The sequence below is a fragment of the Neoarius graeffei genome, chromosome 14, assembly GCF_027579695.1.
Source record: "Neoarius graeffei isolate fNeoGra1 chromosome 14, fNeoGra1.pri, whole genome shotgun sequence".
In the NCBI taxonomy this organism is placed as follows: domain Eukaryota; kingdom Metazoa; phylum Chordata; class Actinopteri; order Siluriformes; family Ariidae; genus Neoarius; species Neoarius graeffei.
The window spans coordinates 73405227-73432236 of NC_083582.1; the positions used below are offsets into that span (position 1 = coordinate 73405227).

The following is a 27010-nucleotide window of genomic DNA, read 5'->3' on the forward strand; positions in this document are numbered from 1 at the left end:
TGCAAACTCCGCACACTGGGTCGCATGAGTTTATCAGCAAAGTTTCCCAACAGGAATTCAGACTTGTGCTGGAAAATGGTGAGTGAGAAGAGCTTTCAGCAAAACATGAGTTATGTATTAAAACCCATTATAACTCTAGAGCCATGTCTCCCTTGTACTGATGTTCGTACTAGGGATGGCGAAAACTAAAAAAAAAAATCTTGGCCGACCACCGAGCCTCATTAGCCGGTTAAAGTCGGTTAACCTATGAGTTTAAAATTCTAGAATTGGAATTATTACAGGGATGCAAACGGCGCGCCTTTTGGCGGATGCCGCCCTCTCCACGGCTGAATCGCGCAGATCCGACCTTCCTTTCCCAAGGGGGGGGGTGGCATTGGAGCGTCCGACTACAACTTCATCAAAGCAAATTCTGCATATAAGCAAATGTCGCCACAGTCCACGAAACACAGGAAGTACAAGCACGAGAAGAAAACAGCAAATCAGAATGCCGAAGCCGCCCAAAATTTAATGTACAGTTTAATAAACTGATTGCACAGCTTCTGCGCAAACGCACGCAGCCCCCCGATCCACTGCCCTCCTCCCACACCCCCTAGAAAGACGATCAACTCTCTTCCTCTTTACTTCATTTTATTCAAGTAGAAAAGGATGACGGATTAGTCATCTGGAAAAGAACAAAGCGTAATAAGTATACATGCAACTACTAGAGCATGACATCACTATCTCCTTTCCCCAGGGAGAAGTTTTAAAGGTTACGTAGAAAACTTGACAAGATAAATAACAAATTTTAGTCCTGACAATTTCCTTATTGTCAAACAGTCATTAAAACAAACCCAAAGTCTAAACACACAACAGTTTATGAATGACCACCACACACTAGAGACCTCATCTCTCTTCCAGGGGGGGGTATTATTGTGACCCACTGAAGACCCTGGGATATACACATAGTCACACTAATCCTTATGACGCTTCTCTCTGAGTGCAGCTTCCTTGGCACCAGGCTTGTTGTGGGGTAGAAGACGCCTCAGGGAGGGTGGTAGCTTGACATTTTTTTTTTTTTTTTTTTTTCCCCCCCAGGCTGGTTATGTCTCTGGCAGTGACGGGGTAGAGTCCACAACTGGTTGTGTCTCAGGAGTCTGCTCTGGAGGGGCAACATCTGGTTCAGTTGATACAGGTTCCACATTCAGTTCTGGTGCAGGTTGAGATGGGAGTTGCACAGGTGTCCTCACAGCAGGGGGTTGTGGATGTGCAGAATAGGTAGAGTCAGTGTATGGGACTGCATTATTGGGAACTGCATAATCAAGCTTGGTGGATGCTGGCTGATATGGCTGGAATTCTCAGGTGTTGCCGGTTCCTGAGTGTTACCCTGCCCGAACCGTCCGCACGAATAGCATACTGGTGAAATTGACGTACCTCAACAACCACCCCAGTGTGGTCCCAGCGACGCGGGTGATTGCCAACTAAGTTTTGCAGATAAACATGGTCGCCAACTCAGTGGAGGCAGTTGTCTTGTATTTTGAGACCATTTTTCATGTTCTCTGGAATGGCGCTTTGCCAGAGTCACCTCCCTGTTTTGCATGGTTTCCTGCCATGTATTGTGAGGGCAGTATTTACCCAAGGGGATTGGGATGGAGTCACGAATCGGCCTGCCAAACAACACCATGGCGGGTGAGGTTTTAGTTTCTGGGTCTATTGAATTGCGATAGATAAGCATGGCCCTTTGAAATCTGTCAACGTCGAGGGAACCAGTGGGGACGGTGTTGTCGGTCAACGTTCGTTTCACTGTCTTGATGGCAACTTCAGCTCTACAGTTGGCATGAGGATTGGCAACAGATGTGAGACGATGGCGGACACCCCAAGATGTCAAGAACTCCTGAGTCTTGCCTGAGGTGAACTGAGGGCCTCCATCTGACGTTAGTTCCTCAGGGATCCCAAATGTCACAAATGATTCACGCAGGTGCTTTATCAGACCATCTGTACCTGAAGTAGATCTGAACACCATTGGCCAGTTTGAATATCTGTCCACTAGCACCAAATACTCAGTATTGTTGTGCAAGAAATAGTCACAGCACACTTTCTGAAATGGGTAGTCTGGAGGATCGATGTCACTAGGCGGCTGCAAAGCATTTGACTTGGCAATTCTGTGACGGTGAGCACACTCTTCTCGGACTCTGCTTATCTGTGGTAATACCCGGCCAGAAAACGGATTCTGCGGCCCTTTGACACATGCTGTTGACACCCTGGTGTGCTGCATGGAGTGATAAGATGCTCTTCCTCAAGGAAGTGGGAATGCCAATCCTCTGACCCATGAGAATCACGCCGTCGACGCAAGAGAGACTTTGGGCGTAACGATGGAAGGGATGCAGACGTGTTGGAAGATCCAGGCACTTGGAAGGCATACCATGTTGCAGAATGTTTGAGATCATATAGGACTTCATCTGAAGCTGTGGCCTCCTTGACCATGTCCCATGTCACGATGTTAGATATGGAGTGGAGCGTTGTAAATGCTTCTGCGAGGGTAGTGCTATCATCAGCAAAGTCCTCTGTGCCTGAGGTTGACAGGGTGGGTGATTCTGATAGTTGCAAGGATTGTGTCCATTCTGGTCTTGTCTGGGGGAGGATAGCGTGAGACCGCATCAGGTCCTTTGTTCTTCACACCAGACAAGTGTACAAGAGTGAACCTGTATGCTAGTGTCTTTTCCTTAAGATTGAGGAGGCGCCTGTTGCTTATCTCAGTGAGGGAGCGATCATTGAGAATTCTCAGCAGCGGTTTGTGATCTGTGGCCACAATGAGGTCAGAACATCCAAGGATGTAGTAGCGTGTTTGATGGAGTGCATAAGCCACGGCAAGGGCTTCCCCTTCAATAGGGGCATACCGACTCTCAGCTGGTGTTGTAAATCTACTGCCAACAAGACAAAGTTTCCAACCATCAGGACAGCATGTCAAAGTTTTGGAAATGCACTGACAGTACTTTTGTCTTAAGAGGAATCCTATTCCATCAACTGACCAGTCTGTCGAGAGACATGTGCGGGCTGGGTCAAAAAGCCTAACACCATTCTTTATTTCTGATTTGATAGCGTGCTTTGACTGCTCAAAGAGAGTGTTCAGTTCATCTGTCCAAGCAAATTGTGTTGATGGCTTAAGAAGGTGTCTGAATGGTCTCATCTGTTTCGCAACAGCAAATGCATAGGCTCCTTGGTTGACAAGTCCAAACCATGCTCTAGCTCCAGATATGTCCTTGGGTGTTGGGAAGTTCAAAACCGAATCAAGGAACTTTTTGCTTGGCTTAACCTGGGTGGATGTAACTGTAAGGCCTGCAAATTCAACAGATTCCTGAGCAAACTGGAACAACTTTGGGTTGAGGGTTATTCCATTGCGGGCACGTAAGTCCAGCCACTTGCGGGTTTGAAAGAGAGAAGCCTCTATAGACCCTGCCCACATGCAAGTATCGTCAACGCATTTCACCTTGTCTGGAAAATCTGCTATGATGCTGTCAAATCTTTGGGTGTAGGCGTCCCCACTAGCTAGGAAGCCTTGAGGTGCAACTTTGTATCTGAACCTGCCCCATGGGGTAATGAAGGTGGTGATATGTCTATCCTCTACTCGGATTGGCACAGAGTGATAGCCATTCCACGCATCAGTGACTCTTTCTTGTATTCTGAGGAATGCGATCAGCCAGATGAAACGGGCTTGGCACATGGTGTGTTTGCCTGACTGCTTGTCTGTTCTGTGGCTGCAGATCGACAGTCCGTCTTGGGCTCCCATCTGCCTTTGCTGCAACGACCATCCGTGAACACCAAGTTACAGGTGTGTTGGGACTGACCTTTTCAAGGACTCCAATTCTAACGTCATGTTCCAAGTCTTTCAGAACTTTGTCCTGCCAGTGAATTGGTACAAGGGCAGGCTTGTGTACAGCTACAGGTCTTGCCTCAGGATCAACATGTAACTGCAAGGGTTCACAGTTCATCATTGGGAGAGGTTGGTGCTCGCATATGTTGAAGGTTGTGCTACCGTAATAGTCGAGGAGCCACGCCTTGAGTGCTGGTAAGTCGTCTTCTGTTGCTGTCAACCCCGGTGGTAGAGACTTGGGTAAGGGTGGGGGTGACTGGCCCCGCCGAGGACAATGGCAGGTGGAGTCATCTGGGGTTTTAATAGACGAAACATGATCAGGGGGTTGGCTGGTTGGTATCTCAGGAAAGTTGGGTGGGACCATTCCAAGGTTCTCGAGGGCTTCTCTGCACAAAAATGCCTTCTCTATCTTTGTAGACACATACACCAAATGTTTTGATGATTTCATAGATCCGGCAATGTCAGCGAGACAAATTTGTAGAACGATGCCGCCCTCAATTCCCAAGTCTTCCCTTATTGCCCCACGCATCTTGAGCTTGACAGGCATGATGTCGCTTCTCTTGTATCCCATGGCAAATGCGGTCTGAATGGGTATCACAGAGCTCTGGCAGCCCGAGTCAGCTACCATAGGTATGGAGAGTCTCTTTAGTCCTGAACTGTTGCTAATAGGGTAGCCTAACTCACTCTGGTCTTCGGGTAGTGGGACTAACTGTAGGATGGGGCTTTGATAGACGTTTGATCCATCTCTCCTCGTATGTGGGTGGGCTATTGGTGTCTTGCCGATCTCTGACTGCTGGATTTTCCCATGAAGACTTGAGGTGCACAACTGTTCAAATGCAGAGAGGTTATCCTCTGCTTGACCTGCGTTAACCTTGTCCTTGTGTTCTCGATGTACAGCTTGGTCCTTTGAGTCCTTGCTATTGGCACAGAATTTAGATGTATTGTCTATGTCCCCACTTCTTGCAGGTCGAACACTTGCTACAGGATGCTGTAAAATGTCCCTTTATTGAGCATTTGTTACATATTGAAGACCAGGCAGGGCATCTCTTTGACCTTGTCGTTCCGTTTACCATGACTTAAACCACCGCACGCCCAGCACCATCCAGTGACAGGAGATGAGTTGCTTGATTTCTGTGTACTGGTAACCGCACCTGCACAATCACCAACTGCATTCCTAGTTGCTTTACCTTGTTCCTTCTGTGCGATGAATGCAACTATCTCCTCAAGGGTGCGATCAGTCTTTGTCCCCAAGAAGATCTGCAAGTATTTCAGGATCTGCTATCCCCCGAACAAGATTATCTTTGATGATCTCATTGCTGAAGTCAAAGGTATGGTTACAGCCTGGCTGTTGGCACGTTGCTGTGAACTGGCATAGAGCTGCTTGTCCTCTAAGGCTGGCGAGGAAAGTCCTTATGCCTACACCTGGAGGCTGTACCATCTTCCCCAGTTTAATGCGGTGGACCAAAATGCTCTCTTCTTTCACGGCAAGATGTCGGATTTCACTCAGTAGGTCAGCCTCTGGCATCCCAGCAACATCACAATGCAGGTCTCGCATAACATCAGTCCTAAGGTCCTCACTGCAGCAGTAGAACAGGGCTGTTGATACTTGGTTGACTGATATGGCCATCCCTGTCTTGTACATCGCCCACTGTCGGGTGAAGGCTGACCACTGGTCTGGGTTGCATCCTGAGTCAATCTTAGGGGGATCCAGTTTGAGCTTGGAGGGAGGTGATGCTGTGTGCGCTGCCTTGTCATGCATCTGTAGCGCTGTGGTGAGGGCTGCTGCGAATGCCGCTTCGAGGTCCTGAGACTCCCAGGTGCATCCCTCCACAGGACATACGAGTTTCGGCATGGCTCAGTCTTCTGCTTGACTCGATGACTAATCCGTCATAGAAAGACGATCAACTCTCTTCCTCTTTACTTCATTTTATTCAAGTAGAAAAGGATGACGGATTAGTCATCTGGAAAAGAACAAAGCGTAATAAGTATACATGCAACTACTAGAGCATGACATCACTATCTACCCCCACGCCTCATGGACTGCAACGGCACCTGTCTATTTAGTAATTTTAATACAGAATCCACCTTGAAATTACAATCCGACACTCCAACACCCCCCCCCCCCCCCCCCCCCCCCAAAAAAAAACCCGGATCTGCGCGATTCAAAAAAGTCGGCATCTGCGCCTTTAGTTTGTGTGGAGAGATATGATCTGCAATAACATGCATTGTTGGCTACAGACTGAAACATACTTTCAGAATGCACTGACCAAGGCAGGACTAAACTCCATGTGCCTTCTAATAATAATTAAAAAAAAAAAAAACAGAATAGTAATTTGTAAGCTAAAAAGCCTGTGTCTACACTTTTTTCTTTTGCCAAGTGGCAGCTGTGTTCAACTGGGGCGGGACATGACTGAATGGGTGTTTCTGATTTGTCAGCTGTCGTCCTTACACCGCATGGCATGGCCCAAGCTACAACACGGAATTCCAGGTTCTCCGCTCCAAAATCAGCAGCTTCAAAACGATTTATTTATTTTAACCGACAACCAAAAAAAAATTAACCGGTTGATGTTGATTCGGTCAACCACCGGTCAAACGGTCATCGGTTAACATCCCTAGTTCGTACGGCACACAACCACCGATGACTGACTGACTGATTTGGATCACAAAAATACAGCACCAGTCATCTCATATATTTCAGTATCAACACCTTGAGTGCGTTTCAGAATGGAGTTTTCCTTTGGAGCTTTGACAGTGTGACGTTGCGCTGATGAACCTACCATACGGGAGAGCTGCGTGTTTTCGTTTGGCCTTTTAAAGATGTTTAAGTGTTTAGTGTCGATTTATAAATGACGGTTACGGAATGTTAATTTTGTGTGGCGTGAAGCTTTTACTTTAAGCATTTTAATGTGTAATCCAATACGCCAAATTCACAGGGGCCACCATCTTGGATTTATTTTATTTTATTTTTTGATTATTCGTCACTGCTCCGTGTGTTTTGTTGCTTCCAGCTCGCTCACTGTTGGCTCAGTCAGCTTGAAACTCATGATTTCCACCTAGTGGTCGAATCTCATGACTTGTTTTTCCAATAAAATCCACTGAACGCTTTGTCTCGTGCCTGCGAAAGATCAGATCACTGAGGGAGAAATTTTGTATCGTTCCTAAAAATTAATTATTTTCCTAATACATTTTTTCACCATGAAAAAAATGTATCTATCAGTAATACTGTTTTGAAGAGAATTAATAAGTTTGACCGTCTTATACACAGCGCATTGGCGCACCACTGTCATTAGCCGTGCTCGGTGTCCACAATTTAAAGTGAACATGCCTGATGATGAATTCTGGCTTTTATGTTTAAACAAATGGGATGGACCAATTTCAGTGATGTTACTTTTTAAGCTTTTGAGGTGCAGAATTGCAGTGTTCTCCCCAGGATTAAAATAAAGCCCTAACTTTTTGGGGGCCTGCAGGGTTGTGTGTTGCTGGGAGGAGTACAATGGTTCCCCCCAGGAAATTTTGAAAAAAGGGAGCCCATTTGGTGATTGAGTTTTTTTTTTTTTTTTTTGGAGCGTTTTATGATGGTACTGATGCGCTCTTTTTGTTAACATGGTTGAACATTATGGTCAACCCCAAAATGAAGAAAAGTGAGAAAGCTGGGGTCCAGGGGCTGCAGGCCCTGGTCAGGTCTCGAGGGGCAAACAACCCCCCCCCCCCCCCCCCCCCCCCCAAAAAAAAAAGCTGGGATTGGTGGCCTTAGAATGAATAGTTTTGACCTTGTTACTATTAATGGAGGAAAAAAAATTGTCTTCATGAGGACACCACATGTATTAACAAAACAATGCCAGGTAAACAATAACACATTTCAACATGATCACGAAATGAAAGATGTGAAATGATTACATTTCAAAAAGCTTTCACCACAAAACTACATATGCACGTCACTTCATGGGAAAACAGGAAACACAATGTGTTGCCACCGAGTCATTTCTCAATCAAGGTTTTAACTCAAGTGCATGTGTTTGTAATTTATTGCAGCAGAGTTTGAGGCTTATTTTGCCTTTTATGAAATTAAAGTGCAAATTATATTACAAATTATTTGAATATAACGCTACAAGCTGAGTAATATTCTGTCCTATGTATTAAATATCACTTCTAAAATATTTGGTCTATAATGTTAAATTATTCGAAAGATTATTAAAGGAATATAGTTGGTGAATTGCTCAAAGTAATAAAATCACTGAAATCCCAAAACCACTGACGACGATATAACTTCCAATTATGTAGTTGGACTTGTACGTTTATGTGCTTTTATTTTCTTCCAGTCACTACTACAGACTAGCTCAGCTGCTGCTGCTGTAACAATAACTCCAAACCCTGTTCCTGTTGAAGAAAAAATGTTTGGCAGTACGTTTGATAATGTATCTGTGGGACAGTTCAAAATAAGCTATTTTACTTACCAGCTTGGCAAATGGATCTAGTTGAGCTTGGATTAACTGAAACGAAGCACGTTTTTAACTTTTTTTTTTTTTTTTTCTTTTCCAAACACGATAAAATGTACCTTCTCACTGACGGTCTGTGCTGTGAACGTGGTCGAGTAATCCTGATGACGATCTCGCTTTTCAAGATCTTTGAGACTCTTTGCATGTGAAGTTCAGCCTTTTGTAGGCCTTGGTGTTGATGCTCCTGTTGCAAACAGTGCATCGAAAATGGTGCTTGCTCGCTGAATCAGCATTAATGCATGGATAGATTTTGGTCCAGTTGGAATTAACTTCATGTCGTACTTGCCTGCACCTTGATACTCGGAAACTTTGTTTTTTTAGAACTTGAAGGACCTCTGATCCAGAATTGCCGTCACTCATTTTCGCCAGGTGTGTCTTTCCTGCCAGTTACATGGAAATGATGACAAAGACACGATTTCGTTGGTTGCAGGAAGTCAACCAATCACGAACACACTTTCACTGGGCTTCTGGAAACCCGATATAGTGGACACTGCACACTGGTGCATCGATAATGCTTTGATTTCCACGGGAAAAATATTATATAGCTCTGAAAAAAAAATTTTTTTGATCAAAAATTCATGATCAAATTTTCATGATTTTTCAGGAATTTTTTTTTTTCCCTGGAAAATTTGGTCATGGAAGCGTGAGTGATTTTGTGCAAGAAATCTTGAGTCTTACAGCAAAGTCGTGAGTTGACGGCAGTCTTCAGTGAGTGTCGGAGCAAAAAAAAAAAAAAATAGCATGTTGGCCTGAAATTAAAGCGTGTCGGCCCAGACGCGCAAAAGCACTGGGGAGAACGCTGTAATTGTGATTATACAAGAAGCCTTATCTGTAATTATTTCCCTGATGCTCAGAATTCTCAGTCTATTTTTGGCTTTTTGGTCTAACTTCTGTTTTGAAGTTTGTTTTTTCTCATGAATGGAAAATTTAAACCAGTGGAAAATGATTGCTGGTTTGTGACCGGGGCAATGGACAGAAATAGAAATTTTATACAACACTGGATTTTCAAGTGTTCATAACTTAATTGGTTCTTTTAGGCGTTTACAAAATTAAACAAGCTTTCAATTCAGCTCTTCATGCTCTTTAATTTGATAAACAATAGGGTTGTTTTACAATCAGGGTACAAAGTTTGTGTCACAGGGGTCCAAAATTCAAATGGATTCAAACTGGTTCTTGTACCAGTTTTTAAGTGAAGGGCAAGTTAAAGAACAGATTTCAGGTAATCTTTTGACATGTGTGTATGGGTAGTTTTATGTAATCTGCTATAAGATAAAGATTAAGGGTGTATTCAGACCAGGATAGTTCACTTGCTTTGGTCCGAACCAAATTTTTTTTCTTCATTTTGGTGCGGTTTGCTTTCACACTGTACATTTTAGTAAGCGGACCAAAATCTGTCAACAAAGCCACGCGCCCTGAGGTCGTTCAGCTATTGGTCAGAGACGACACGCACACAAAGCGTCAAGTTCAAAAGTAGTCATGGAGGCTTTCCGTGCTGTTATTCTTTTTAATGTCATCAAAGCTATGTTTTTTCCAGTTTTTACTGTTTTCACAATTGTGCGATTACTATGCTGTTGTACAAGTAATTTATCGACGACAAAGGGCAAGGCGGCTACGGAGGATAGCGCTGATGAGCGCACATCATGTTGTGACAGTTCTGGCTCTTCACGCAATAGATGAATTTCTTTTTTGCGTCGCTAGTACCGCCACTTTTTGAAAGAATGTCCCTGATTTTAATGTAGGTCTGACGGAGTTTCTTCACTTTTAGCCGACATTGTTCTGGGGAGCGCGTGAACCCCTTCTCCTTCATTTTCTCACTGAATACAGCAAACACGTCGGCATTTTTGTGTGTTCTCTCCAAAAGCTCAGATATGTGGACATCTGCCCATATATCCACAAGGGTACGCGTTTCTTCCTCGGCCCACGTTTGCCCCCTACTCATTTTTTGTACTCTGTAGTCTAGCCTAGCACTGGTCTGAATGACTGAACGACTGTTGTAAGGTTCCCTTGACAACCGAAACAGTGTTTGCACTTTGCGGTGGAGTGTCAAGACTCCGTTTCCCATAATGCTCGACAAACGACGGAAGCTCCCGAGGTACAAAAAAGCAAAACTGTCGGATTAGGTCCGGTCTGCTTTCACACCTCCAAAAGATCCGCACCAGGGTTCCTTTGGTCCGGACCGAGTCCGACCTTGCAGCTCGGTCTCGGTCCGCTTGTTTGGTCCGGACCAGAGTTCGGTGGTTTGTATTCAAACCAACCCAAAAGGTCCAGACCAAGGGAAATTTGGGTCGTTTGGTCCGCACCAAACAACGTAGGTGCGAATGCGCCATAAGTGTAGCTTTAAGCAGGGCTGGGAGAAACAAATGAAGTGATTCTCGGAGAGGACTTTTTTTTTTTTTGACCATTCAGAATCCACTACTTCCATAGTGCTTTTAAATATAAGGCTGTAAGCTTTGTGTTAGTTGTCTCTAATATTTATGTCCCAATATCTTGACCACATTTTAGGATGAAAATAATAATTTGATATATTTTATATTGAAAAATTAGCTGTCTCGGAGACGACTTTTTTTTGACACAATTGCATACTAATTTGATCAAAATAGTCTGAAAACTTGCCGGCATTCAACATTAAAACTTAACTAATGTTTCCAATGATATGGAACCAAATATGTGTTTTATAGTATAAAGAATGATGTAAGTGCATCCCTTTTGGAGCTACCTGTGGTCAAAAAAGCACTTTTTCTTAAATGACACGAGTAATTTTGCTAAATGTGACATGTATTGCCATACATTTCACCAAAAATAACGTTATCACCAATTTTTTTTTTTTGCATAGTAAATAGAGCGATCACAGGGCTACAATAAACAACCAAGTTTATTTAGCCCATGTTTACATTAGACCGTATCAGCGGATCATCAGATTAACGTTTTTAAAACGATTAGTGTGCACACAGCAACACCAATACACGATTCGCCTGCACACAGCAACACCAATACACGGATACGCTCGGCTCCGCAGGCATCCTGTGCTCCAAATCACTCCGCCCTGAACAGCGAGTGCCCTCTGGAGGGTGCGCACTCCGGCCCTGCGCAGCTCACAGAGCGCGCGAGTGAAGCGCACGAGCCACGATTCAGGACTGAGCCGCTGTGTGTGTGAGATCTCAGTGCATATCGGGCATGCGCGTCACTTACCACTTGCAAGTGGAAGGATGGCAAGCCTAAAGACCATCATAACTACACAATGGGCAGTATTTGCAGTATTTTCATACTTTTATACTCTTTAATGAAAGGTGATACAAGGCGGAAGTCCGCACCGTTTTTCAGCAGTCGCGTCACATGACCAACGGCAGCGAATCAGGAAGGTGGATGTCGGTGACGTTGTCCAATGACGACACCAGCTAGAGCTCAGCACAAGCGTATCCGTGTATCTTAATGTTTACACAGCACCGGAGCTGACACGATCTGGATTGAATACGTGGACGCTGGCGGATTCCCGTTTCCAGGCGTTTTAATGTAAACGGACAGTGCATCCACGAAGAAAACGAGACCGATGCGGTCTAATGTAAACTTGGCCTTAGTCAAGCCTTTTGATATTGAAGATAAGTGTTAAATGTGACTTTTAGCTTGCGTACCCTGATTGCAAAACAACCCAATACTATGACGACTACTTAAAAAATGGCCTGTAATTGCTACTTTAAGACACATCTGACTGTTCATAATGTGGGCACAGCAGGCATGGTCATGTTTTAATGACTGATTTTAAAAATCTGATCTCTTCCCAAAATGCTTATATCCAGTACACTTATTTGAGTTTTCATTTCTTCAGTAATTATGGTGCTCGGAGCCAGTGCCAAGACCTTCAGGCTCAGTTGTGAGTGTTGAAACTGCCTCGTTATTGAGGAGGTGGGTGGGGGGAATCGCGATGTTTGGAACATGCTTCTGGAGGCTCGAGACCCAGAGGAAAAGTCTGTGAAACTTCAAAGAGAAATGCGTTAATATCAAAACATGCGAAAGCCACAACAGTGCCGGAATGTGTGCAGTTTCTGGGAGTTTGGCTTGTAAAAGTCTGAGCTCAGTAAGTTGTACCCCACCAGTGCTGGCTTGACCCTGTCGATACTGCAGCTTTATCAAACTCCTCCTAATGAGCTGTGAAATTAAACCATTCTATAGGGGCGTGTCCTGCATTTACAGGAGTGCAAAAGATCAGACATGTGCCTCGTTCCACATACTGCTGGACTGAGTTTCCATGTGTCGAGGGGCCTCGGGTCAGAGTCGTTGGCCTCTGAGTGCCTGAAGAGCAGTAAAAAGATGCCTTCGATGGCAAAAATGCCATCTCTCACCAGCTAAAAGCTCTCTCGACATGTGCACATTTATTCTCCTGCACCCTGTGGGTTCTTCAAGAATAATGTGACTGAGCCAAATCACGAGCATGTTTGTGTTTGGACGAACCCATTCGGTAATTCTAGAACCCAGGACTGTTCACAAGGATGAAAGAAAAACATACAGCATGAAAGACTGACACAATGCACATTATCTTTTCCCTTCAAATTTAAGTCGACGCAGCTGTTCCCTATCTAGATTTGTGCACCTTAGCTGTGAATAACCAATGCGAGTGATATCCGTTACTCAAATCTGCATATTTTTCTTTTTGATATTGGTCGTGGACTCCAATTCTAAAAGCGCAAGGCTCGAGTGAGTGAGTGAGTGCGAGCAAGGCTGCTTCCCATTAGTAGTAGTTTGAGTGTTGGAGGCATTGCAGCGAGAGCCGAACGTGCCTTCGCGGACAGATGGCAGAGTGAGCTGAATGCTAATCAGTGTGTTTGATGCGGCCGTTTGAAGTGCCGTGGAAGTATGCGTCCGGCTTGATTGATGCTGCGATAGAGCTTAATGCTGCAGAGTGTTTTTCCAGAGTTTACATTCACACGTCTTCCTCCCTCAAACATGTATGCACGTGCGCACCGAGAGAGAGTCTGGCACATATGGACACGCGCTCCTGCAGACGGGCATTGCCAGCTCCTTCAAGGTCTGCCGTTCGAAACGTGACCGGAGCTTGTGAACCAACGCATTTGTATCTTGTTTCTTCCCCCCCCCCCTCCTCCTCCTCCTCAGCGCTCCTAAGAGAAACCCTATGTCTCTCTGCACTTTGATCACCTTTCAGGACGACAGCCATTTTGAGGCTCCAGTCAGTGTCTGTTGCTGCCGGGGCAGTGTTTTGATGTTGGAATGGGATGTTTACCGAGGTGTTTACTTTTCTCTCAGGGAGTCTGGAGAAGCTCTTGCATCTCTGTGCGCTGGAGCATTCACCACTTAACGTGATTGATTGGGCCGTTTGAAGGCAGAGGAAGAACTCGCCTCTGACGCGTTCGTTGGGATCCATCGTTGACGGATGCTGTGACTCCTCCTACTTAACTCTGTTAAGCTCGAGTATGTCGAGCTCTCTGGGAAAAGAGCGCTTCACCCAAATGTACCAACGTGAACTTATAAAAGCTTGGCAGCCCGATCTCGTGCACAGTCCTAACAGGGACTTTCTGTTCAGGGTTAGCATTGTTTGTATCTTTGAAAGGAACAGTTGATGTTTCACAATGTTCTTATTACTCCAAACATGCTCAATTGGATGAGACAGATTTGATTTCTAAAATTAGTTTGTTTTGGAGGTTTATTGCTGTGAATTTAACATAATCACACACTCGAAGTTATTGTGCGTTCTGGGTATGGCTTTTTAAACTGTAGCGGAGTCTCCGGTTTGGGAAGACTTGAGTATATGGAGGGGGAGTGGAGTAACCCCTTAATCACCATTGTTCCTGGGTCTGCTCTGACCCGGAGTGGTAGTACCTTCATGGGTTCCAGCTATGGGTTAAATAGTACATCACCAATAAGGTGCTGGCAGCAGGGCGCTTTTCGGTGCGATGTGGCAGATGAACCCAACAGGGTTAATTGCAGGCCACCCTATGGCATGCGGAAGAGCCACTCTGATGGCTAATAGATGGCATCACTCGGCAAGTCAGTTGTCACTGCGGGGCAGCTTCCATACCCGTTAGGTCTGTGGCACTTTGGTGCCCCACTTGGTATCGGGTCTGGAGGTCCAGAGACACAACACAATGGGGGCATGACGTTGCTTGTCTTGCCTTACTGTACAAGGCACTTTGCTAGGAGAGAACAGTATACGAGAGCTTGCGAAGGCTGGGCCATTCGTGCTGCCGGTGCAGGGACTCGGCCACTCTAGTGTGGGCCTCGCAGCTCATCTGCGTTTCTGTGCGTCCTAACGAAGCAGTCATCCTCGCTCGCACCAGACAGCCGATTGATTATTTGGCTCATATCCTTGGTAGAATGTTGTGTATGGTAGAAATGCGTATGTATCGTGTATATTATACATGTAGTGTATAGAAGCTTTTGCATCCCAGTGCACTGGAGTATTCAACACTTAAAGTAGTTCTAGAATTTGAAAATCGCCTTTGCATGTAACGATGAATACTAATATTTGTAGTACATTACAAAAAAAATTACTCAAAAATGTTTATCCGTTATTTCATAGAGGATTTTCTGCGATAGCCCACGAGCAAAACATCGCGCCGCGATCATGTGACCGATGACGTAGTAAATTGACAAGCTAGACAGCTCACTGCCTGTACATACTGTGAGTGACAATTCGCGGATCTACGGATTATTTCCACTGTATACGATGGTAAAGTGTGTAGTGAAAGTTCATTATGTCTACCTATGGAAACTATTCTTTAAATTCGTTTCTTAAGGCAAGGATTTTTTTAAGATGTTACCTTGACCGTTTCAGCGATAAACTTCCGCCTTCTTCAAAACAGTCACCAGATGTCGAGTGGTGACGTGCCTTATCAGCTGGTGTTACTCTAAGGAGGCGTGAACGTCCCGCCCAGTTTGACAGGTATACAGGTGTATACCTGAAAGCAGGAGGCGTGAACTACTTGTCAAATTGGGCGGGATGTTCACGCCTACTTAGAGTAACATCAGCTGATAAGGCACGTCACCACTCGACATCTGGTGACTGTTTTGAAGAAGGCGGAAGTTTATCGTCGAAACTGTCAAGGCACACACGGACTGGCCATCAGGAGTAGCGTGAGTTTTCCCGGTGGTTCAGTGTGGGCCGGCGGAGAAAAAAAAAAAACCAAACACAGTTGCGCGCTGGCCTTTAATATGATAAGCAATGTTAACAGTTTCTTAAAGAACAGTTTCTTAAAGAAACTGTTAACATTGCTTATATTAAAGGCCAGCACGCAACTGTTTTTTTTTTTTTGTTTGTTTTTTTCTTCCCCCCCTCCGTTGGCCCACACTGAACCACCGGCCCACCGGGAAAACTCCCGCTGGCCAGTCCGTGTGTGTGTCAAGGTAACATCTTAAAATCCTTGTCTTAAGAAACGAATTTAAAGAATGGTAAAAAAGTGTGTCACGTACAGCTGTTCTAAAACCAACAAAAACCAAGTATCTCTGCATCAGTTCCCTGATCCTGATCAGAATAATGGATACGATCTCGCTGAGTGGAACCGGCAAGTAAAGCGGACGAGGGCAGACTGGTGCTAGTTGAAGGCTAGTGCGCACATTTATGCTGGTGAGTGTAAAGGGAAAAGTGTTTTTTATAGTCCATGGGAGAATCTTGAGGCGCGCTTTGAACGAGCTTCCCGAACCTTTAGGACAATTAAAGGGTTCTTTAACTAAAGAACTAGACGATCCCTGGACGAGTTCATGCTTCGCACTTCTACGATACAGCCGTGACTGTCCCCATTCAGGCCCGCATTTTTCTTCTCCCCAAGCTCCGAACGCACACAAAGCAGACTTTGACAGCGGCAGTAATTTCCATGTTGTTGGAAAGGCCGCTTGAACGCCATCGGTTCGCCCCAAATATACTGCCGATCACGACGCACATTTCGGCCCAGACCTCTGATTTAGTAGAAAAAATGTTGTGCATCGACTCACCTCGACTGGAACACGATTCACTTTCGTCTTCAGACGCAATTTCGTCTGAATAATCGCTGTCTGATTCACTCATTTCGCTTGTGTTTATACTGGATGCTGCCATCCTGGTCAATTTACTACGTCATCGGTCACGTGACTCCCGACTGGGATTTTCAGGAAATGCTTCCCAGAAGCTCGGTTTTGTCGCTCAAATACACCCTTTTGATGGGGAAATTTTTTATTTTTAATTTGCATACATTGAATATATACCCTTATACTACATTTTCATCAATAGTGGGTTCTAAAATTCTAGAACTACTTTAACGTGATTGGGCTGTTTGAAGGCAAAAGAAGGACTTGCCTCTGACGTGGTCATTGGGATCCATTGTGATTTATTTGAGACTTGGGGTCACACCTAGATTGAGGTAGTGTGAAGTCCTTCAAGTGTTAGTGCACATCATGGGTAAATTCAGGAGCAAGATCAATGCAGTTCTCCCATTTTATATTAAACTTTGATCAAATGGGTCACATTTTGCGCAACTTTTTTTCCCCTTGCGCAATACCAGAAAAATTCAGTTGAAATCAAGCCATTTGAGGCGAATTGGTCCGCCTCTGAAAAAACTTGGCATTTGGATTTCCCGGCAAACACTGGTTTTTGTGAAGTCGCGTGCGGGACGCCTCCGTCTGAATCCTACGTCAGCGCTGGTTTGTTTGAGAAAACAACCTGGTGGTTTTCTGTAAATTTCTTCGTTATCGCGCAATTATTAAAATGGGTAACCGATGTATCGTAGGAGGGTGTAGCAACACCTATCTTGATGGGATTAGTACTCATCGTTTCCCAAAAGACCAGACAATGAGAGAGAAATGGGAGCGCTTGGTCTACACAGGCTGTGCACTGAAACCGTACAAAGCTCTCGCAGCCTGCTGGCGCTTCCGCAGGTAACGTCACGAATCTGGCTCCAGACTCCCTTGGGATTTTTCCAGACATGTTTTATTTAATTTTTTTCTGCTGTAGACAGATGGCCTTGTGCAAAATTACCCTTCTGGATGAGTGTAAAGGGACGTACTTTCATGTTAAAAAATTGGTCATGGATATTCACTTTAAAGGTGCAAATGTACTTCACTTTCAAACCTGTATACGTGTGCGCACAGCTGCTTCACAAGCAGCATGGTTCACACTTGTTTGCATAGCTTGTGTACATCCAGAGGATTAAAAGCTCCATCCACTCAATGGCACATCAGATCCCAAACATCCTGTCCATCTGCTGCAAGTCTAGGGTCCTGTCCACACGGCAACAGATTCAGGTGAATCCGATACAATTGTTTATCGTTTCGGCCTGGCGTCCACACGGCACCGGCATTTTGGGTGCCCCAAAACGCAAGCTTTTGAGAACGGGTCCCAGAGTGGAAAGATCTGGCAACGTTGCCGTTGCGAAGTCGTCTGGATGAATAGAACGGATTTGTTTACGATGACGTCACAACCACATGACTGTGAGTGCTTCACGCCGGGTAGAAGTGTAATGAACTCGATGCGAGTTGTCAACAAATCCTATAACTTGGTTCATGAAACGCGCTTACAAAATATTTTCACTGTGAATATTTGTGTAGGCGGCACGGTGGTGTAGTGGTTAGCGCTGTCGCCTCACAGCAAGAAGGTCCCTGGGTTCGAGCCCTGGGGCCGGCGAGGGCCTTTCTGTGTGGAGTTTGCATATTCTCCCCGTGTCCGCGTGGGTTTCCTCCGGGTGCTCCGGTTTCCCCCACAGTCCAAAGACATGCAGGTTAGGTTAACTGGTGACTCTAAATTGACCGTAGGTGTGAATGTGAGTGTGAATGGTTGTCTGTGTCTATGTGTCAGCCCTGTGATGACCTGGCGACTTGTCCAGGGTGTACCCCGCCTTTCGCCCGTAGTCAGCTGGGATAGGCTCCAGCTTGCCTGCGACCCTGTAGAAGGATAAAGCGGCTAGAGATAATGAGATGATGAATATTTGTGTAATGGTGCAAAGTGAGTGTGAGAGAATAGCCCTTGGGGCAGAGTCAATCCCGCCAGCAAAAATAGGGGGGAAAAAAAGGAGCGATCTCACCTCTTCAGATGTTGGTTTAAGTCCTACAATACATTCCTCAAAAAGGGCGTAGAACAACAAATTAATCCATCAGCGTGAAGCATTCAATTTATTCCGGACCATTAAAGACGCCGCCTTCCGCGCAGAATCATACGTCATCCTCGCCGTCATATTGGATGGGTCAAAGCGGAGAATAAAGATGCCTCATTCATGTGCTGCGTTTAACTGTACCAACAGGTTTGCCGTCCAAACGAGATCACATGGGATTACCTTTCACAGGCGAGACTGGAAAAATACTTTTCATTGTATTTGGTCATTATAACGTAACTTTACGAACAGATTTTTCTGACTTTGTGGCTAATATGAAGTCTCGCACATAAGTTTGTGCATGCATCCTTACTACTTCTATTCTGGTGTCTCTGAAGGGACAGTCTTCACACATGCAAACTCCTCACCTTTCGGCGAAATTCGCCGTTTTGGTCCCAAAATAGGTCACTTGTGTGAATCGTGTAGATCCGAAGAGTTTTTTTTTGGGGGGGGGGTGTAGGCAGGCTACAACGCTATTGTTGCCAAACATTTCACTTACAAGGTTACAGCCAATCAAGATAAACAGTTACTAACACGCGCTTCTTTTCCATTGGAGTTCTGATCAGCTGGTGCACAACCCACTGCTGGTTGCCAGTCCTCGCTTACGAATATTCCACAGATTCAGACCGCAAAGTCACCTTTTTATAGAGAGATCTGGCAACCTCATCTCGCCACTGAATCTGAATACCAATGGAACAGTTTCCAGCGCGCTCGGGGGTGAATAACCATGGGCGGATCTACCGGGGTGGCATATGCCACTCTAAAAGAAAGCCTTGCCACCCCTGCTGCTACCCCAGTTGGCAGCGACGAATTCAAAGAAAAATTACGGCCAATTTGACATTTACGTGCGCGAATTTCCAATGTCCGACTGCGGCGAATGCAGCACGAGATAACGCCAGAGGTTGGTTGTTTTGGAAAATTGAGAGGCGCGAAGCGAGGGAGCCAGGAGTCGCGAGGAAAGGAGACACGGGAGGAAAGGGGTAAAAGCTGATTAACTATCTATCAAAAAATGAAATTATAATGAATGAACAGTGCTAATATAGTTGCGATGCTGATTTTGAGAGGATAAAAATCAGGTTGGAGAAGGTTATTTAGCTAACTATACATGTAAGGCAAAAAAAGTGTGTTTCCGGTAACCCGACCGATCGAGAATTTCCGCGTCGAAATTGCCGACCGTAAAGTTTTTATTACAAATTTCCCTCGATATTTTAGTGTAAGCAGCGTTAGTTTGTCATAATTTTTTGTTTCAACGCATTCAAGTTGTGAAAGAAACGATAAAAAGTAAAATGTTTTGCCACTTCTATCAGCCCTCCTGGCTGTAATGCAAATTGCTTCCTCTTCAGTATACAAGTGCACTTCCATGGCAGGGAAAAACACTACATTTTGCCGCCTATGTAGTCCCCTATTTATACAAATAGGAGTCATTCAGGATTCAGCCATGTTTTTGCTCCGTGTTTTTGCTCGACCCAAGTTCTACAGTAGGCTAGGCGAGGCCGTCTGCTTTTGATGGAAGTAGCCTAGCCTAGGACGTTAAACCATATTTTCACGTTATTTCTTGATAAGGTGTTTTCACATTATCACATGAAAATATCATGAAATTACGTGATATGTTATTACATGATAAATATATTGTAAAAACGTGATAACTCTGTTAACAATATCTTTTCACGTAATTACTTGAGTCTAAGCCAATTTTTTTTTGAGTGCGGCAGCAATACGCTTCCGCAGATCATAACTCGAACTCTTGCGATATTTTTTTTATTCGTTTAAAGATTTAAAACACTTATTTTATTATGATGTGTGGTATAAAGGATTCTGTGCCAAAATACTATTTTGTAAGATGTTTACTTGTGTTAATTTTTTCGAACAAAATAAAACAAATTAAGAAAAAAAAATTTCCTACCTACCGACCTTATTTTAGTATTTCATGTTACCTGAAACACACTTTTTTTTTTTTGGCCTAATGTTAGCTAGGTCTGACATTAGTTTTGTGTAAAGTCGGCCACAAAAGTTAATATTGATTCACCGTCTGTCAAGGAAAACATTGCTATTGGCTGAAGCTTATGATTCAAATATTGAGGATCTTAAACATGAGTTACATCAGACGAGGAGAGTACTAGACAGAAAAAAGGGGGAACAGGAGAGTCCTACCACTCTCATGGAGTTCACTGTTTTTGGACCCATACCAAGATGATGATGTTGTTTTTTTTTGAGTTGTTCAGGTTGTGTAAAATAGCGGTTGTCTTGCCTGTGAGCATCCTGTGAACGAAGTTTTTCATCTCTCAGGCTCATAAAGACTTATTTGCGGTCGACTATGACAGAAAAGAGACTATCAAGTTTGGCTGTACTCAGCATTGAATCAAAGCGCACAAAAGCATTAGATCTTGATAAATTTGTGAAGCGTTTTGCTGAGCAACATGGAAATTGCCGCATTCAGCTGTTGTAGGCATGACAAGTTCATGTTCTGCTCACTGGTGAGCCTTTACAAAGCGTGAGGAAAAAAAACTATAAAATGTGACACTGGTGTAAATGGTTTAAATCATGCTGAACTTGAAGCAGTGTTGTTATTGTTGTTTTTTAGTGTTTGTTCTTTTGCATATACAGTATAAAACTGTCCAGAAACGGTATAGACCTCATCTGAGAATGTGTGTTCTTCGTGAACAATAAAGGCATGAGATTAAGTTTATCTGTATGAGTTTGTAAATGGCAGTCTGTGCCCTTTTGTAGTGTGTACATACTATTTGTCGTCAAACTGTGATTAAATTCAGTATATATACATGTCTGTAATACGTTGCCACCCCTCAAAAATTCCTGCCCCCCTCTTGCCACCCCATAAATATTTTTCGAGATCCACCCCTGATTTCACATAGGTGATGTCTTTAAGAAAATTGACAGACAGGGATTGGCCAGGTGTGTCCTCTGGGGTAGGTCTGTTAGATAGCACAGGCAGTAATATATACCTTTTTGTAAATAGCCCACTGTGTTGTACACAGGGGTGAAAATTAACTTCACAAAATATCAAACTTTACCGGCCACTGACAAATAAATGGTACAATTTACCGGCCACTCAACAGTAACTTATTAAGACATGTTTATGGAAAGTTATTTTGTACTGTATTAAATTCAAGATGTCACTGGTTGCAATTTTTTTTGTAACGTAGACTACGAAATGTACTTTTGCGCGCGTGCCGTGTCCCCGTGCATCCTTCTCACCTTTTTCACCCCTGACCAGTTTGCATGCCTGAGTCTTACAGTGCCCCTAGAGGTGTGGCATGTGTATTGCATCGTTTTCAGCAAGCGTTGCGTTGCCATATGGACCTGATATTTTACTGATCGTTGCCCATTTGGACGCGATATTTTTTTTTAAAATAACATCTCGTTGCCGTTGTCGTGTGGATGTAGCCTAATTCTAACGTTTAGTGATTGCATACCCAGAATGATGTGCTCTGATTTCTCCAACTTTTTGCTTGCTGTCAACATGATTGTTCTGATCTGCATCTCAGTTCAAATATCCGTTCAGTCAAAGAGGGGGAAAAATAGTTACTTAAAGCAGACTTTTTACTCAGTTAAAGTTTTTTTTTTTTTTTTTTTTGGAGCTCATCTGGTCATAAGGCGTGGCATCCACAATTCGGTTAAATCGTGCCTCCTCCGTTAGTTCTCCACGAATTTCCATTCCGATGGTTTTGTTTGAAAGGACTCCTCACTCTGCATAAAGTTTGGTCATTTTGTCTCATTTTTTGCTAACGAGTTAATTAGGCCAAATTAACATTTTTCCAGGGTTAGAATTTTATTTCCTCTCATTTCTCATCCGATTCCAGTTCTGATTGATGTTTTGGGTCTATCTTCCCTTGAGGAACAAAACTTAGTCATTTGTTTGTTGATTTTCTTGTAAACAATTTGTTTACAACTGTTTATTTTCAGTTACATTGTGTCTCCTCTCTGTTCTCAATGGATTTCAGTTCTGGTTTTATTTGAAAGAACTAGATCTTCTGCACAACACCTTGGTCATTTTGTCTATTTTTTGCTAACAAATTAGTAAATAGGTCAACTTGACACATTTCCTTCTGACTAGAATTGTATCGCATTTATCATGTGAATTCAGTTCTGATCGATGTTTTGGGTTGATCTTCACTCGGAACACAATTTTGTCCTTTTGTTGATCCTGTTGTAAACAGTTTGTCGTGGAGGTTGGCTCTCTCTCTTGGGCGTGCACATTTGTCACATTTCAGTTCTGTTTGTTGGCTTGGTCATCACGGTTGTTTTGCTGGCAGGTCAGATGAGCTGCTACGGTACATCCTTGACGTTCTGGTTAAAATTCCAACAATGGCACAAGTATCTACTGCGATTTGAGACACATGTTAGATCGTTTGTTTGTTTGCACTCTTTCACTATTTATGTTGGTATTGCATTATTCACTCTAACTTCTGACGATGTACGCAAGCAGGATAAATGTGTCTTGGGAATGTCGATCCTGATTGGCTACTCTGAAAGGAACACTGAAGGCCTGGATTACTGCCTGATGGGACGATTTTCTTTCTAAAATAACTGACAGAAGAAAGCAGGATGGATGAACAGTTGGATAAATAGCTGGAAACTTGGCTGTCTTAATGTCTGTCCACAGTTTGTTTTAGAGAACTGTCCTTTGTCAGCATGTGGACCACAGCAATGCCTGTCTCCCTCTCATCTGCATCTCAGTCGACTGGCTCTTTGACATGTTTCTTAACCCCACATTTTCCATAATTTTGTGCCTCAACCACATTTTTCTATCGCGTTATAGGACATTTCAGAGGAGGAAATGCTTTCTACCATATGGTTTTCTTTGGGGTTTATAGGGTTTTGGGGTTTTCCTGCAGACTTGTTTTTTCCTTTCAGACCTACAAAGTCAACAGAATGCTGCGTTTTCTGTTTTTGAGTGATTTTGGGCAGAACAGAACAATAGCGGTCGACATACTTGAGTAAAATTGATGCCGTCTTCCCACTCGTGTTTAGCGTCACTGGTTAATTGCCGGTCGTCATGTTGCGTGTAGACCTGGGCTGCCATGATCTGACTCTTTTTGTGGGGGTGGGATTGGATTGTTTGTCTTTGAAGGACTATGGACAGGTAACTATTACAGGGTTGCGTATTCGGTGTAAAGTTGATAAATGCTTGGTTAAATCCAGTATCTGAGCATGCGACGTGGTGAGGATAAACGGATGATGACATTTTATTAGTAGGCGTTCCAGTGCTTGCAAAGTTGGTGTTTGTCTTTAATTGGGGTGAAGCGAAAGCAGGACCTTGTTGAACACCTTTTCATGGAAAATTTGCCTCTGAAACCAAGTTTGGTGGCTTCCCCCTTTCTTCTGTCAAGATTCAAAGATCCACATCTGAGAGATGCAGTATGTTTGATTAAACGGACTGTTTCATTTTCATGCCTGTTCATGTTTTCAGGCCATCAGTGTGTCCGTGCGAGAATCGTCAGCGCAGTATCTCAAGTGGTTGAATGTTTGTAGGAATTGTGTACAATGATCATCATACCCAATAAATTGATTAGATTTTGGAATCGGTCCAATCAAGGTTACGGAGCGACTGTGTGTCTGGCTCCTCCCTCCCCCAATGGCTTCATTCCTGCTTGAAATGTATTTTAAGGGTATTTGAGGCATGCAAATTAATAACAAAGGAGGAGGTATGGTCTTGGGCTACATCCACACGACAACGGCAACGAGATGTTGTTTAAAAAAATATCGCGTCCACATGGGCAACGATCAGTAAAATATCAGATCCATATGGCAACGCAACGCTTGCTGAAAACGATGCAATACACATGCCACACCTCTAGGGGCGCTGTAAGACTGTCCCTTCGGAGACACCAGAACAATAGAAGTAGTAAGGACGCATGCGCATAAACTATTATGCGGGAGACTTCATATTAGCCACAAAGTCAGAAAAATCTGTTCGTAAAGTTACGTTATAATGACCAAATACAATGAAAAGTATTTTTCCAGTCTCACCTGTGAAAGGTAATCCCATGTGATCTCGTTTGGACGGTAAACCTGTTGGTACAGTTAAACGCAGCACATGAATGAGGCATCTTTATTCTCCGCTTTGACCCATCCAATATGGCGGCAAGGATGATGTATGATTCTACGCGGAAGGCGGTGTCTTTAATGGTCCGGAATAAATTGAATGCTACACGTTGATGGATTAATTTGTTCTTCTACGCCCTTTTTGAGGAATGTATTGTAGGACTTAAACCAACATCTGAAGAGGTGAGATCGCTCCTTTTTTTCCCTATTTTTGCTGGCAGGATTGACACTCTCTCTCTCACACACTCACTCACTCTCTCTCTCTCTCTCTCTCTCTCTCTCTCTCTCTCTCTCACACACACACACGCGCACACTTTGCACCATTACACAATAAATATTCACAGTGAAAATATTTTGTAAGCCCGTTTCATGGACCAAGTTATAGGATTTGTTGACAACTCGCATCGAGTTCGTTACACTTCTACCTGGCATGAAGCACGCGGTTGTGACGTCATCGTAAACAAATCCGTTCTACTCATCCAGACGACTTCGCAACGGCGCTATTGCCAGATCTTTCCACTCTGGAACCCGTTCTCAAAAGATTGCATTTTGGGGCACCCAAAGCGCCGGTGCCGTGTGGACGCCAGGCCGAAACGATAAACAATTGTATCGGATTCACCTGAATCCGTTGCCGTGTGGACAGGGCCCTAGATGTTGCTGGGTTTGAGTTCTACTTATCAGGGTTCTAATAATTAGCACTTGTGTTCACTTTTTCCACTGGAAACATTTTCACGCTTGCCTCCATGCTGCAGCCTGATTGGCCAGATGGTGATAAAGCACTTCATGACACTTGGTGCATGTTTTTTTTTTTTTTTTTTTTAAATATATAAAACAAGTGCCAGGTGCTTGTAGAGTAATGTGTGGTGGTGTTTGTGTTTTTAAAAGCACTGGTGTTGAAGTTGGTTCCTCAGCGAGTAGTAATGATGGGAAGTAAGTCTTGGTGTGTAGTTGAGTTGGTGTTGGTGCTGATTGTGTGGCTCTTTCAGAGGGCTCAGACAGACGAGGTGGAGAAGATCGGCAAGCACATCAGATCAACCAAGGAGAAGGAGGGAGCCAAACCTTTGGACAAACCTGAACAGTAAGAACTGTCTCGCATCTATCTACTTGTAGCTGTTTCTCCGTCTCACGCAATCATATTGTCACTGTGTCTGGCTGTCTCTTTCTCACTTATGTCTGTCTCTCTCGCACATCAGTGTGTGTGCTATCTCTTCTATCTAATGATCTTTTTCACGTTTTATGTATTGAACAGGTTTTAACAAATTTTCCCATAAAGGTATACTGCTGTGCGACCCCCCCCCCCCCCCCCCAATGAAACACACTTGTCCTGTTTTCTGTGCAGGTTCCTGTTCCAGCTCTCCCAAATTCCCGAGTTCTCAGGAAGGGTCTTTTGTATTCTATTTCAGTCCACGTTTTCTGAATGTATTTCCTCCATCCTGCGCAAACTGGAGATCCTACAGCGAGTGTGTAAGGTCAGCACGCTGCGTACGTTCATTCCTGTCGCAATCTTGGCCTCTGAGCTGCAATGTTGGTGTGTCGAAGCAGTCTAAAGTGCTTTTTGGGGGGAGTTGTATTGTCTATATACTAACCCCATTTCCAGAAAAGTTGAGATTTTCCAAAATACAATAAAAATAAACATCTGATTTTGTTAATTCAGGTGAACCTTGATTTGACAAGTACAAAGAGAAGCTTTTCAGTAGCTTTACTGACCAACTTAATTGCGTTTTGTAACTCTAAACAAAGTTAGAATTTGATGCTTGCAACACAAAGTTGGGATGGAGGTAAAATAATACTGTCGAGTTTAAAGAATATTCAAATGAGACCCCATTTTGGAAAATTCCACAATAAACAGGTTAATTGGTAACAGGTAAGGGTGTCATGATTAGGTATAAAAGGATCATGTTTTGAGTCTTTGGATAAAAGGATCGGTCTTTGCAAGCGAGGATGGGTCATGGCTCACCCCTTTGTGCCAAAATTCATGAGAATTGTCCATTCAAAAGACATTTCTCAACGCAAGATTGCAGAGAATTTGGGTCTTTCAAAATCTAGAGCACACGATTGTGAAGATTCAGGAAATTCGGAGACCTGTGTGTGTAAAGGGCAAGGTCGGAAACCACTGCTGAATGTGGGTGAGCTTTTAGGTGGCATTGCCTGAGAAACTGTCATGCTAATGTGACAAATACAGCCACATGGGCTCGGGAGTACTTTTTGGAAAACCGTCGTCCCTTGACGGTCTGCCGCTGCATCCGGAAACGCAACCTGAAACAGTATTAGGCAAGGAGGGAGCCATTCATAAATTCTGTGCAGAGAAACAAATTTCTCTGGGCCTGAACTCATCTCAGATGGTGTAAACGTGTGCTGTGGTCAGACGAGTCCACGTTTGTGTGTTTTTGGGAGAACCCTGACGTTGAGTTCTCAGGTGCTAAAGGCGAACACGACCATCCGGTTTATCGGAGAACGGTACAGAAGCCAGCATTTGTGATGGAATAGTAGTGCATCAGTGCCCACGGCGTGTGTGCAGAGGTACTATTTGATGAAGCGTA

General features: G+C 44.0%; 1 protein-coding gene across 1 annotated transcript in view; it reads left to right on the forward strand.

Annotated features, from left to right (window-relative positions):
- fmn2b (formin 2b) overlaps positions 1 to 27010 on the forward strand; it is a 209779-nt gene that overhangs the window by 87125 nt on the left and 95644 nt on the right. Inside the window, exons 11-12 of the mRNA XM_060938883.1 lie at positions 25457 to 25548; positions 25810 to 25939. Of these exons, the coding sequence (XP_060794866.1) occupies positions 25457 to 25548; positions 25810 to 25939 (222 nt within the window). The remainder of the gene's footprint in view (positions 1 to 25456; positions 25549 to 25809; positions 25940 to 27010) is intronic.